Here is a 14,162-nt window from a genome sequence, read left to right as displayed (position 1 = left end):
CCCTGCAGCATAACGCGACCTTACCAATGTGCCCCCTGCACCATCACGCGGCCTTACCAATGTGCCCCCTGCACCATAACGCTGCCTTACCAATGTGCCCCCTGCACCATAACGCGGCCTTACCAATGTGCCCCCTGCACCATAACGCTGCCTTACCAATGTGCCCCCTGCACCATAACGCGGCCTTACCAATGTGCCCCCTGCACCATAACGCGACCTTACCATTGTGCCCCCTGCAGCATAACGCGGCCTTACCAATGTGCCCTATAACGCGACCTTACCATTGTGCCCCCTGCACCATAACGTTGCCTTACCAATGTGCCCCCTGCACCATAACGCGGCCTTACCAATGTGCCCCATAACGCGGCCTTACCAATGTGCCACCTGCACCATAACGCGGCCATACCAATGTGCCCCCTGCACCATAACGCTACCTTACCAATGTGCCCCCTGCACCATAACGCGGCCTTACCAATGTGCCCCATAACGCGGCCTTACCAATGTGCCCCCTGCACCATAACGCTACCTTACCAATGTGCCCCCTGCCCCATAACGCTGCCTTACCAATGTGCCCCATAACGCGACCTTACCAATGTGCCCCCTGCACCATAGCGCTGCCTTACCAATGTGCCCCCTGCAGCATAACGCTGCCTTACCAATGTGCCCCCTGCACCATAACGCGACCTTACCAATGTGCCCCCTGCACCATCACGCGGCCTTACCAATGTGCCCCCTGCACCATAACGCTGCCTTACCAATGTGCCCCCTGCAGCATAACGCGACCTTACCATTGTGCCCCCGGCACCATCACGCGGCCTTACCAATGTGCCCCCTGCACCATAACGCGGCCTTACCAATGTGCCCCCTGCACCATAACGCGGCCTTACCATTGTGTCCCCTGCAGCATAACGCGACCTTACCAATGTGCCCCCTGCAGCATAACGCGACCTTACCAATGTGCCCCCTGCAGCATAACGCGACCTTACCAATGTGCCCCCTGCACCATAACGCTGCCTTACCAATGTGCCCCCTGCACCATCACGCGGCCACCAATGTGCCCCCTGCACCATAACGCGGACTTACCAATGTGCCCCCTGCACCATAACGCGGCCTTACCAATGTGCCCCCTGCAGCATAACGCGGCCTTACCAATGTGCCCCCTGCACCATAACGCGGCCTTATCAATGTGCCCCCTGCACCATAACGCTGCCTTACCAATGTGCCCCCTGCACCATATCTCGGCCTTACCAATGTGCCCCCTGCAGCATATCGCGGCCTTACCAATGTGCCCCCTGCATCATAACGCGACCTCACCATTGTGCACCCCGCACCATAACGCGGCCTTACCAATGTGCCCCCTGCACCATAACGCGGCCTTACCAATGTGCCCCTGCACCATAACGCGGCCTTACCAATGTGCCCCCTGCACCATAACGCGGCCTTACCAATGTGCCCCCTGCACCATAACGCGGCCTTACCAATGTGCTCCCTGCACCATAACGCGGCCTTACCATTGTGCCCCCTGTACCATCACGCGACCTTACCAATGTGCCCCATAACGCTGCCTTACCAATGTGCCCCCTGCAGCATAACGCGACCTTACCAATGTGCCCGCCTGCACCATCACACGGCCTTACCAATGTGCCCTCTGCACCATAACGCTGCCTTACCAATGTGCCCCCTGCACCATAACGCGGCCTTACCAATGTGCCCGCTGTACTATAACGCGGCCTTACCATTGTGCCCCCTGCAGCATAACACGACCTTACCAATGTGCCCCCTGTAGCATAACGCGGCCTTACCAATGTGCCCCATAACGCGACCTTACCATTGTGCCCCCTGTACCATCACGCGAACTTACCAATGTGCCCCATAACGCTGCCTTACCAATGTGCCCCCTGCAGCATAACGCGACCTTACCAATGTGCCCCCTGCACCATAACGCGGCCTTACCAATGTGCCCCCTGCAGCATAACGCGGTTTTATCAATGTGCCCCATAACGCGGCCTTACCAATGTGCCCCATAACCCGACCTTACCATTGTGCCCCCTGCAGCATAACGTGGCCTTACCAATGTGCCCCATAACGCGACCTTACCAATGTGCCCCATAACGCTGCCTTACCAATGTGCCCCCTGCAGCATAACGCGACCTTACCAATGTGCCCCCTGCACCATCACGCGGCCTTACCAATGTGCCCCCTGCACCATAACGCTGCCTTACCAATGTGCCCCCTGCACCATAACGCGGCCTTACCAATGTGCCCCCTGCACCATAACGCTGCCTTACCAATGTGCCCCCTGCACCATAACGCGGCCTTACCAATGTGCCCCCTGCACCATAACGCGACCTTACCATTGTGCCCCCTGCAGCATAACGCGGCCTTACCAATGTGCCCTATAACGCGACCTTACCATTGTGCCCCCTGCACCATAACGTTGCCTTACCAATGTGCCCCCTGCACCATAACGCGGCCTTACCAATGTGCCCCATAACGCGGCCTTACCAATGTGCCACCTGCACCATAACGCGGCCATACCAATGTGCCCCCTGCACCATAACGCTACCTTACCAATGTGCCCCCTGCACCATAACGCGGCCTTACCAATGTGCCCCATAACGCGGCCTTACCAATGTGCCCCCTGCACCATAACGCTACCTTACCAATGTGCCCCCTGCCCCATAACGCTGCCTTACCAATGTGCCCCATAACGCGACCTTACCAATGTGCCCCCTGCACCATAGCGCTGCCTTACCAATGTGCCCCCTGCAGCATAACGCTGCCTTACCAATGTGCCCCCTGCACCATAACGCGACCTTACCAATGTGCCCCCTGCACCATCACGCGGCCTTACCAATGTGCCCCCTGCACCATAACGCTGCCTTACCAATGTGCCCCCTGCAGCATAACGCGACCTTACCATTGTGCCCCCGGCACCATCACGCGGCCTTACCAATGTGCCCCCTGCACCATAACGCGGCCTTACCAATGTGCCCCCTGCACCATAACGCGGCCTTACCATTGTGTCCCCTGCAGCATAACGCGACCTTACCAATGTGCCCCCTGCAGCATAACGCGACCTTACCAATGTGCCCCCTGCAGCATAACGCGACCTTACCAATGTGCCCCCTGCACCATAACGCTGCCTTACCAATGTGCCCCCTGCACCATCACGCGGCCACCAATGTGCCCCCTGCACCATAACGCGGACTTACCAATGTGCCCCCTGCACCATAACGCGGCCTTACCAATGTGCCCCCTGCAGCATAACGCGGCCTTACCAATGTGCCCCCTGCACCATAACGCGGCCTTATCAATGTGCCCCCTGCACCATAACGCTGCCTTACCAATGTGCCCCCTGCACCATATCTCGGCCTTACCAATGTGCCCCCTGCAGCATATCGCGGCCTTACCAATGTGCCCCCTGCATCATAACGCGACCTCACCATTGTGCACCCCGCACCATAACGCGGCCTTACCAATGTGCCCCCTGCACCATAACGCGGCCTTACCAATGTGCCCCTGCACCATAACGCGGCCTTACCAATGTGCCCCCTGCACCATAACGCGGCCTTACCAATGTGCCCCCTGCACCATAACGCGGCCTTACCAATGTGCTCCCTGCACCATAACGCGGCCTTACCATTGTGCCCCCTGCAGCATAACGCGGCCTTACCAATGTGCCCCCTGCACCATAACGCGGCCTTACCAATGTGCCCCCTGCACCATAACGCTGCCTTACCAATGTGCCCCTGCACCATAACGCTGCCTTACCAATGTGCCCCCTGCACCATAACGCTGCCTTACCATTGTGCCCCCTGCACCATCACGCTGCCTTACCAATGTGCCCCCTGCACCATAACGCAGCCTTACCAATGTGCCCCCTGAACCATAACGCTGCCTTACCAATGTGCCCGCTGCACCATAAGGCGGCCTTACCAATGTGCCCCATAACGCGACCTTACCATTGTGCCCCCTGTACCATCACGCGACCTTACCAATGTGCCCCATAACGCTGCCTTAACAATGTGCCCCCTGCAGCATAACGCGACCTTACCAATGTGCCCCCTGCACCATCACGCGACCTTACCAATGTGCCCCATAACGCTGCCTTACCAATGTGCCCCCTGCAGCATAACGCGACCTTACCAATGTGCCCCCTGCACCATCACGCTGCCTTACCAATGTGCCCGCTGCACCATAACGCGGCCTACCAATGTGCCCCATAACGCGACCTTACCATTGTGCCCCCTGTACCATCACGCGACCTTACCAATGTGCCCCATAACGCTGCCTTACCAATGTGCCCCCTGCAGCATAACGCGACCTTACCAATGTGCCCCCTGCACCATCACGCGGCCTTACCAGTGTGCCCCCTGCACCATAACGCTGCCTTACCAATGTGCCCCCTGCACCATAACGCGGCCTTACCAATGTGCCCGCTGCACCATAACGCGGCCTTACCATTGTGCCCCCTGCAGCATAACACGACCTTACCAATGTGCCCCCTGCAGCATAACGCGGCCTTACCAATGTGCCCCATAACGCGACCTTACCATTGTGCCCCCTGTACCATCAAGCGACCTTACCAATGTGCCCCATAACGTTGCCTTAACAATGTGCCCCCTGCAGCATAACGCTGCCTTACCAATGTGCCCCCTGCAGCATAACGCGACCTTACCAATGTGCCCCCTGCACCATTACGCGGCCTTACCAATGTGCCTCCTGCACCATAACGCTGCCTTACCATTGTGCCCCCTGCACCATCACGCTGCCTTACCAATGTGCCCCCTGCACCATAACGCAGCCTTACCAATGTGCCCCCTGAACCATAACGCTGCCTTACCAATGTGCCCGCTGCACCATAAGGCGGCCTTACCAATGTGCCCCATAACGCGACCTTACCATTGTGCCCCCTGTACCATCACGCGACCTTACCAATGTGCCCCATAACGCTGCCTTAACAATGTGCCCCCTGCAGCATAACGCGACCTTACCAATGTGCCCCCTGCACCATCACGCTGCCTTACCAATGTGCCCGCTGCACCATAACGCGGCCTTACCAATGTGCCCCATAACGCGACCTTACCATTGTGCCCCCTGTACCATCACGCGACCTTACCAATGTGCCCCATAACGCTGCCTTACCAATGTGCCCCCTGCAGCATAACGCGACCTTACCAATGTGCCCCCTGCACCATCACGCGGCCTTACCAATGTGCCCCCTGCACCATAACGCTGCCTTACCAATGTGCCCCCTGCACCATAACGCGGCCTTACCAATGTGCCCGCTGCACCATAACGCGGCCTTACCATTGTGCCCCCTGCAGCATAACACGACCTTACCAATGTGCCCCCTGCAGCATAACGCGGCCTTACCAATGTGCCCCATAACGCGACCTTACCATTGTGCCCCCTGTACCATCACGCGACCTTACCAATGTGCCCCATAACGCTGCCTTACCAATGTGCCCCCTGCAGCATAACGCTGCCTTACCAATGTGCCCCCTGCAGCATAACGCGACCTTACCAATGTGCCCCCTGCACCATTACGCGGCCTTACCAATGTGCCTCCTGCACCATAACGCGGCCTTACCAATGTGCCCCCTGCAGCATAACGCGGTCTTACCAATGTGCCCCCTGCACCATAACGCTGCCTTACCAATGTGCCCCCTGCATCATAACGCGGCCTTACCAATGTGCCCCCTGCACCATAACGCTGCCTTACCAATGTGCCCCCTGCACCATAACGCAGCCTTACCAATGTGCCCCCTGCACCATAACGCGACCTTACCATTGTGCTCCCTGCAGCATAACGCGGCCTTACCAATGTGCCCCATAACGCGACCTTACCATTGTGCCCCCTGCACCATCACGCAACCTTACCAATGTGCCCCATAACGCTGCCTTACCATTGTGCCCCCTGCAGCATAACGCGGCCTTACCAATGTGCCCCATAAAGCGACCTTACCATTGTGCCCCCTGCAGCGTAACGCGGCCTTACCAATGTGCCCCCTGCAGCGTAACGCGGCCTTACCAATGTGCCCCTGCACCATAACGCTGCCTTACCAATGTGCCCCCTGCACCATAACGCTGCCTTACCAATGTGCCCCCTGCACCATAACGCTGCCTTACCATTGTGCCCCCTGCACCATCACGCGGCCTTACCAATGTGCCCCCTGCACCATAACGCTGCCTTACCAATGTGCCCCCTGCACCATAACGCGGCGTTACCAATGTGCCCCCTGAACCATAACGCTGCCTTACCAATGTGCCCCATAACGCAACCTTACCATTGTGCCCCCTGTACCATCACGCGGCCTTACCAATGTGCCCCCTGCACCATAACGCGGCCTTACCAATGTGCCCCCTGCACCATAACGCGGCCTTACCATTGTGCCCCCTGCAGCATATTACACGACCTTACCAATGTGCCCCCTGCAGCATAACGCGGTCTTACCAATGTGCCCCATAACGCGGCCTTACCAATGTGCCCCATAACGCGACCTTACCATTGTGCCCCCTGCAGCATAACGCGGCCTTACCAATGTGCCCCATAACGCGACCTTACCAATGTGCCCCATAACGCTGCCTTACCAATGTGCCCCCTGCAGCATAACGCGATCCTTACCAATGTGCCCCCTGCACTATCACACTGCCTTACCAATGTGCCCCCTGCAGCATAACGCGGTCTTACCAATGTGCCCCATAACGCGGCCTTACCAATGTGTCCCATAACGCGACCTTACCATTGTGCCCCCTGCAGCATAACGCGGCCTTACCAATGTGCCCCATAACGCGACCTTACCAATGTGCCCCATAACGCTGCCTTACCAATGTGCCCCCTGCAGCATAACGCGACCTTACCAATGTGCCCCCTGCACCATCACGCGGCCTTACCAATGTGCCCCCTGCACCATAACGCTGCCTTACCAATGTGCCCCCTGCACCATAACGCTGCCTTACCAATGTGCCCCCTGCACCATAACGCGGCCTTACCAATGTGCCCCCTGCACCATAACGCTGCCTTACCAATGTGCCCCCTGCACCATAACGCAGCCTTACCAATGTGCCCCCTGCACCATAACGCGACCTTACCATTGTGCTCCCTGCAGCATAACGCGGCCTTACCAATGTGCCCCATAACGCGACCTTACCATTGTGCCCCCTGCACCATCACGCGACCTTACCAATGTGCCCCATAACGCTGCCTTACCATTGTGCCCCCTGCAGCATAACGCGGCCTTACCAATGTGCCCCATAAAGCGACCTTACCATTGTGCCCCCTGCAGCGTAACGCGGCCTTACCAATGTGCCCCCTGCAGCATAACGCGGCCTTACCAATGTGCCCCCTGCAGCATAACGCGGCCTTACCAATGTGCCCCATAACGCGACCTTACCATTGTGCCCCCTGTACCATCACGCGACCTTACCAATGTGCCCCATAACGCTGCCTTACCAATGTGCCCCCTGCAGCATAACGCTGCCTTACCAATGTGCCCCCTGCAGCATAACGCGACCTTACCAATGTGCCCCCTGCACCATTACGCGGCCTTACCAATGTGCCTCCTGCACCATAACGCTGCCTTACCATTGTGCCCCCTGCACCATCACGCTGCCTTACCAATGTGCCCCCTGCACCATAACGCAGCCTTACCAATGTGCCCCCTGAACCATAACGCTGCCTTACCAATGTGCCCGCTGCACCATAAGGCGGCCTTACCAATGTGCCCCATAACGCGACCTTACCATTGTGCCCCCTGTACCATCACGCGACCTTACCAATGTGCCCCATAACGCTGCCTTAACAATGTGCCCCCTGCAGCATAACGCGACCTTACCAATGTGCCCCCTGCACCATCACGCGACCTTACCAATGTGCCCCATAACGCTGCCTTACCAATGTGCCCCCTGCAGCATAACGCGACCTTACCAATGTGCCCCCTGCACCATCACGCTGCCTTACCAATGTGCCCGCTGCACCATAACGCGGCCTACCAATGTGCCCCATAACGCGACCTTACCATTGTGCCCCCTGTACCATCACGCGACCTTACCAATGTGCCCCATAACGCTGCCTTACCAATGTGCCCCCTGCAGCATAACGCGACCTTACCAATGTGCCCCCTGCACCATCACGCGGCCTTACCAGTGTGCCCCCTGCACCATAACGCTGCCTTACCAATGTGCCCCCTGCACCATAACGCGGCCTTACCAATGTGCCCGCTGCACCATAACGCGGCCTTACCATTGTGCCCCCTGCAGCATAACACGACCTTACCAATGTGCCCCCTGCAGCATAACGCGGCCTTACCAATGTGCCCCATAACGCGACCTTACCATTGTGCCCCCTGTACCATCACGCGACCTTACCAATGTGCCCCATAACGCTGCCTTACCAATGTGCCCCCTGCAGCATAACGCTGCCTTACCAATGTGCCCCCTGCAGCATAACGCGACCTTACCAATGTGCCCCCTGCACCATTACGCGGCCTTACCAATGTGCCTCCTGCACCATAACGCTGCCTTACCATTGTGCCCCCTGCACCATCACGCTGCCTTACCAATGTGCCCCCTGCACCATAACGCAGCCTTACCAATGTGCCCCCTGAACCATAACGCTGCCTTACCAATGTGCCCGCTGCACCATAAGGCGGCCTTACCAATGTGCCCCATAACGCGACCTTACCATTGTGCCCCCTGTACCATCACGCGACCTTACCAATGTGCCCCATAACGCTGCCTTAACAATGTGCCCCCTGCAGCATAACGCGACCTTACCAATGTGCCCCCTGCACCATCACGCGACCTTACCAATGTGCCCCATAACGCTGCCTTACCAATGTGCCCCCTGCAGCATAACGCGACCTTACCAATGTGCCCCCTGCACCATCACGCTGCCTTACCAATGTGCCCGCTGCACCATAACGCGGCCTACCAATGTGCCCCATAACGCGACCTTACCATTGTGCCCCCTGTACCATCACGCGACCTTACCAATGTGCCCCATAACGCTGCCTTACCAATGTGCCCCCTGCAGCATAACGCGACCTTACCAATGTGCCCCCTGCACCATCACGCGGCCTTACCAGTGTGCCCCCTGCACCATAACGCTGCCTTACCAATGTGCCCCCTGCACCATAACGCGGCCTTACCAATGTGCCCGCTGCACCATAACGCGGCCTTACCATTGTGCCCCCTGCAGCATAACACGACCTTACCAATGTGCCCCCTGCAGCATAACGCGGCCTTACCAATGTGCCCCATAACGCGACCTTACCATTGTGCCCCCTGTACCATCACGCGACCTTACCAATGTGCCCCATAACGCTGCCTTACCAATGTGCCCCCTGCAGCATAACGCTGCCTTACCAATGTGCCCCCTGCAGCATAACGCGACCTTACCAATGTGCCCCCTGCACCATTACGCGGCCTTACCAATGTGCCTCCTGCACCATAACGCTGCCTTACCATTGTGCCCCCTGCACCATCACGCTGCCTTACCAATGTGCCCCCTGCACCATAACGCAGCCTTACCAATGTGCCCCCTGAACCATAACGCTGCCTTACCAATGTGCCCGCTGCACCATAAGGCGGCCTTACCAATGTGCCCCATAACGCGACCTTACCATTGTGCCCCCTGTACCATCACGCGACCTTACCAATGTGCCCCATAACGCTGCCTTAACAATGTGCCCCCTGCAGCATAACGCGACCTTACCAATGTGCCCCCTGCACCATCACGCTGCCTTACCAATGTGCCCGCTGCACCATAACGCGGCCTTACCAATGTGCCCCATAACGCGACCTTACCATTGTGCCCCCTGTACCATCACGCGACCTTACCAATGTGCCCCATAACGCTGCCTTACCAATGTGCCCCCTGCAGCATAACGCGACCTTACCAATGTGCCCCCTGCACCATCACGCGGCCTTACCAATGTGCCCCCTGCACCATAACGCTGCCTTACCAATGTGCCCCCTGCACCATAACGCGGCCTTACCAATGTGCCCGCTGCACCATAACGCGGCCTTACCATTGTGCCCCCTGCAGCATAACACGACCTTACCAATGTGCCCCCTGCAGCATAACGCGGCCTTACCAATGTGCCCCATAACGCGACCTTACCATTGTGCCCCCTGTACCATCACGCGACCTTACCAATGTGCCCCATAACGCTGCCTTACCAATGTGCCCCCTGCAGCATAACGCTGCCTTACCAATGTGCCCCCTGCAGCATAACGCGACCTTACCAATGTGCCCCCTGCACCATTACGCGGCCTTACCAATGTGCCTCCTGCACCATAACGCGGCCTTACCAATGTGCCCCCTGCAGCATAACGCGGTCTTACCAATGTGCCCCCTGCACCATAACGCTGCCTTACCAATGTGCCCCCTGCATCATAACGCGGCCTTACCAATGTGCCCCCTGCACCATAACGCTGCCTTACCAATGTGCCCCCTGCACCATAACGCAGCCTTACCAATGTGCCCCCTGCACCATAACGCGACCTTACCATTGTGCTCCCTGCAGCATAACGCGGCCTTACCAATGTGCCCCATAACGCGACCTTACCATTGTGCCCCCTGCACCATCACGCAACCTTACCAATGTGCCCCATAACGCTGCCTTACCATTGTGCCCCCTGCAGCATAACGCGGCCTTACCAATGTGCCCCATAAAGCGGCCTTTCCAATGTGCCCGCTGCACCATAACGCGGCCTTACCATTGTGCCCCCTGCAGCATAACACGACCTTACCAATGTGCCCCCTGCAGCATAACGCGGCCTTACCAATGTGCCCCATAACGCGACCTTACCATTGTGCCCCCTGTACCATCACGCGACCTTACCAATGTGCCCCATAACGCTGCCTTACCAATGTGCCCCCTGCAGCATAACGCTGCCTTACCAATGTGCCCCCTGCAGCATAACGCGACCTTACCAATGTGCCCCCTGCACCATTACGCGGCCTTACCAATGTGCCTCCTGCACCATAACGCGGCCTTACCAATGTGCCCCCTGCAGCATAACGCGGTCTTACCAATGTGCCCCCTGCACCATAACGCTGCCTTACCAATGTGCCCCCTGCATCATAACGCGGCCTTACCAATGTGCCCCCTGCACCATAACGCTGCCTTACCAATGTGCCCCCTGCACCATAACGCAGCCTTACCAATGTGCCCCCTGCACCATAACGCGACCTTACCATTGTGCTCCCTGCAGCATAACGCGGCCTTACCAATGTGCCCCATAACGCGACCTTACCATTGTGCCCCCTGCACCATCACGCAACCTTACCAATGTGCCCCATAACGCTGCCTTACCATTGTGCCCCCTGCAGCATAACGCGGCCTTACCAATGTGCCCCATAAAGCGGCCTTTCCAATGTGCCCCCTGCACCATAACACGGCCATACCAATGTGCCATATGGAACCTTCTGGCTATCTTTACTGCTGACTATAAATCAGACCAAGTTCTGTTCATGCACAGGGAGCAACCAGCGCTGTAATCTGCCACCTCACAGGCACCTAACGGGCTCAGGGCCTGATTCATTACTGATGGCAACTGTGAATACGCACGCAATCGGTTGATTGCGTTCTGCGCATGCATTGCGCGAACCATCAATGTGTTTGGGACTGCGTTCACAGTGAATACGTAGACCCATCGCAGAGTGGTTGACAGGAAGTGCCATTTGTTGGTTGGCCAAACACACGCATGTTACTTGCAACCTTTCAGTGTTACTGTAGTAGGTAAATAAAAACAAAAACACAAAGACCAGCCAGCGCTGTCACTGACTACAGGAACAATAATCGGTTCAGTTAGTAAGGATCGGTCCAGTTAGTAAGGATCGGTTCAGTTAGTAAGGATCGGTTCCGTTAGTAAGGATCGGTCCAGTTAGTAAGGAACGGTCCAGTTAGTAAGGAACGGTCCAGTTAGTAAGGATCGGTCCAGTTAGTAAGGAACGGTCCAGTTAGTAAGGAGCGGTCCAGTTAGTAAGGAGCGGTCCAGTTAGTAAGGATCGGTCCAGTTAGTAAGGAACGGTCCAGTTAGTAAGGAACGGTCCAGTTAGTAAGGATCGGTCCAGTTAGTAAGGAGCGGTCCAGTTAGTAAGGAACGGTCCAGTTAGTAAGGATCGGTCCAGTTAGTAAGGAACGGTCCAGTTAGTAAGGAACGGTCCAGTTAGTAAGGAGCGGTCCAGTTAGTAAGGATCGGTCCAGTTAGTAAGGAATGGTCCAGTTAGTAAGGATCGGTCCAGTTAGTAAGGAGCGGTCCAGTTAGTAAGGAACGGTCCAGTTAGTAAGGAGCGGTCCAGTTAGTAAGGAGCGGTCCAGTTAGTAAGGAACGGTCCAGTTAGTAAGGAACGGTCCAGTTAGTAAGGAGCGGTCCAGTTAGTAAGGATCGGTAAAGAACTGCGCTATACTGATCATAATACAAGTCCACAATTGGTACTAAGACACTAGTGCATCGGGTCCCGGCATAGTCAACATATTAAACATAATACAAATTAACAACTTGTGACAAGTGTACAGTATATATCAATCAGTAGTAAAATATAAAAGTAGAACAATCTAATATAATGGAAAAAAACGTTCCAGTGTCCTGTAGATATTAGGTTAGAAGATGATATATTAGTAGTGTCACAATGTTGCAGGTATTATAATAGAAGGAATTGCTGGAAATCCACTTAGTAAAAACAGAGCTGATACTTTCTCAGTCAGATGGTGATATTGGGCCCGATTCAGCAACATAGGAGGTGGGCGCAAAGGGGGAGCACAGACAGGGGGAGAACAGACAGGGGGAGCACATAGGGGGTGCACAGACAGGGGGAGAACATAGGGGGTTCAGCTTTGCAATTGTGATCCTTGCTATTATGCAAATGCAGCACGAGCTGTATGACTTCCCCTGTATGACACCCCCCTCTCTGTATGACACCCCCCTCTCTGTATGACACCCCCCTGTATGACACCTCCCTCCCTGTATGACACCCCCCTGTATGACTCCCCCTGTATGACACACCCCTGTATGACACCTTTTGTATGACTCCCCCTGTATGACACAGCCCTGTATGACACCCCCTGTATGACGCCCCCTGTGTGACGCCCCCCTGTGTGACGCCCCCCTGTGTGACGCCCCCCTGTGTGACGCCCCCCTGTGTGACGCCCCCCTGTATGACTCCCCCCTGTATGACGCCCCCCTGTATGACAGCTCCCTGCATGACGCCCCCTGTATGACACCCCCTGTATGACACCCCCTGTATGACTCACCTGTATGACACCCCCTGTATGACACCCCCTGTATGACAGCTCCCTGCATGACGCCCCCCTGCTTTATGTGGCCTGCTCGCCAGTTAGGAGCCCCACGCATATTTTTGTGTTAATCCCTGAAGGAAAAACTGTAAATATTGTTTGCAAAGACATTTTGTGATCAATGTCTACAATATAAAATTTACATCACAATAATAGACGCTACTCTCTATATAAAATGAGTTCTGCTTAGCAATAAGAGACATCCACGTGAGCAAACGCGAGTACATTATAATGACAAATGTAATACCTCACGTGTGCCCACGTGCCCATCCTCACCAGCATCTGTGGTCATGTCATGTGGGACAGAGACCCCAGGGTGAGGGAGCCCACTTACCAATAGCCAGATGAACAGACACCACGTTCTGACTGAGGGTCAGAGCCCAAAGCCGGAGACTGTGCACAGACCGAACCCCTTCCACTGACATCAGGACCTCCGTTACTGCTCCATATGTGATGCTCCTGGGTGTACCTGATACCAGAGAGAGAGAGAGAGAGAGACAGCATTATCCCAGCAGTGTCTGACACCAGAGAGAGAGACTGCATTAGCCCAGCAGTGTCTGACACCAGAGAGAGAGAGCATTATCCCAGCAGTGTCTGACACCAGAGAGAGAGAGAGAGAGAGAGCATTATCCCAGCAGTGTCTGACACCAGAGAGAGAGAGACAGCATTATCCCAGCAGTGTCTGACACCAGAGAGAGAGAGAGCATTATCCCAGCAGTGTCTGACACCAGAGAGAGAGACAGCATTATCCCAGCAGTGTCTGACACCAGAGAGAGAGAGAGAGACAGCATTATCCCAGCAGTGTCTGACACCAGAGAGAGAGAGAGAGCATTAGCCCAGCAGTGTCTGACA

At 56.1% G+C, this 14,162-nt stretch overlaps 1 protein-coding gene across 1 annotated transcript in view; it reads right to left on the bottom strand.

Moving 5' to 3' along the window:
- Positions 1-14,162, bottom strand: part of LOC148433693 (proton-coupled zinc antiporter SLC30A2-like) — a 104,448-nt gene that overhangs the window by 25,294 nt on the left and 64,992 nt on the right. The window contains exon 7 of the mRNA XM_088465826.1: positions 13,645-13,779. Coding sequence (XP_088321952.1) covers positions 13,645-13,779 — 135 coding nt within the window. The remainder of the gene's footprint in view (positions 1-13,644; positions 13,780-14,162) is intronic.

The sequence above is a fragment of the Taudactylus pleione genome, unplaced genomic scaffold (assembly GCF_031769625.1).
Source record: "Taudactylus pleione unplaced genomic scaffold, aTauple2 ptg002170l, whole genome shotgun sequence".
Taxonomy (NCBI): domain Eukaryota; kingdom Metazoa; phylum Chordata; class Amphibia; order Anura; family Myobatrachidae; genus Taudactylus; species Taudactylus pleione.
The sequence above is the reverse complement of the archived record's forward strand: the minus strand, read 5'-3'. Positions and strand labels throughout refer to the sequence as shown.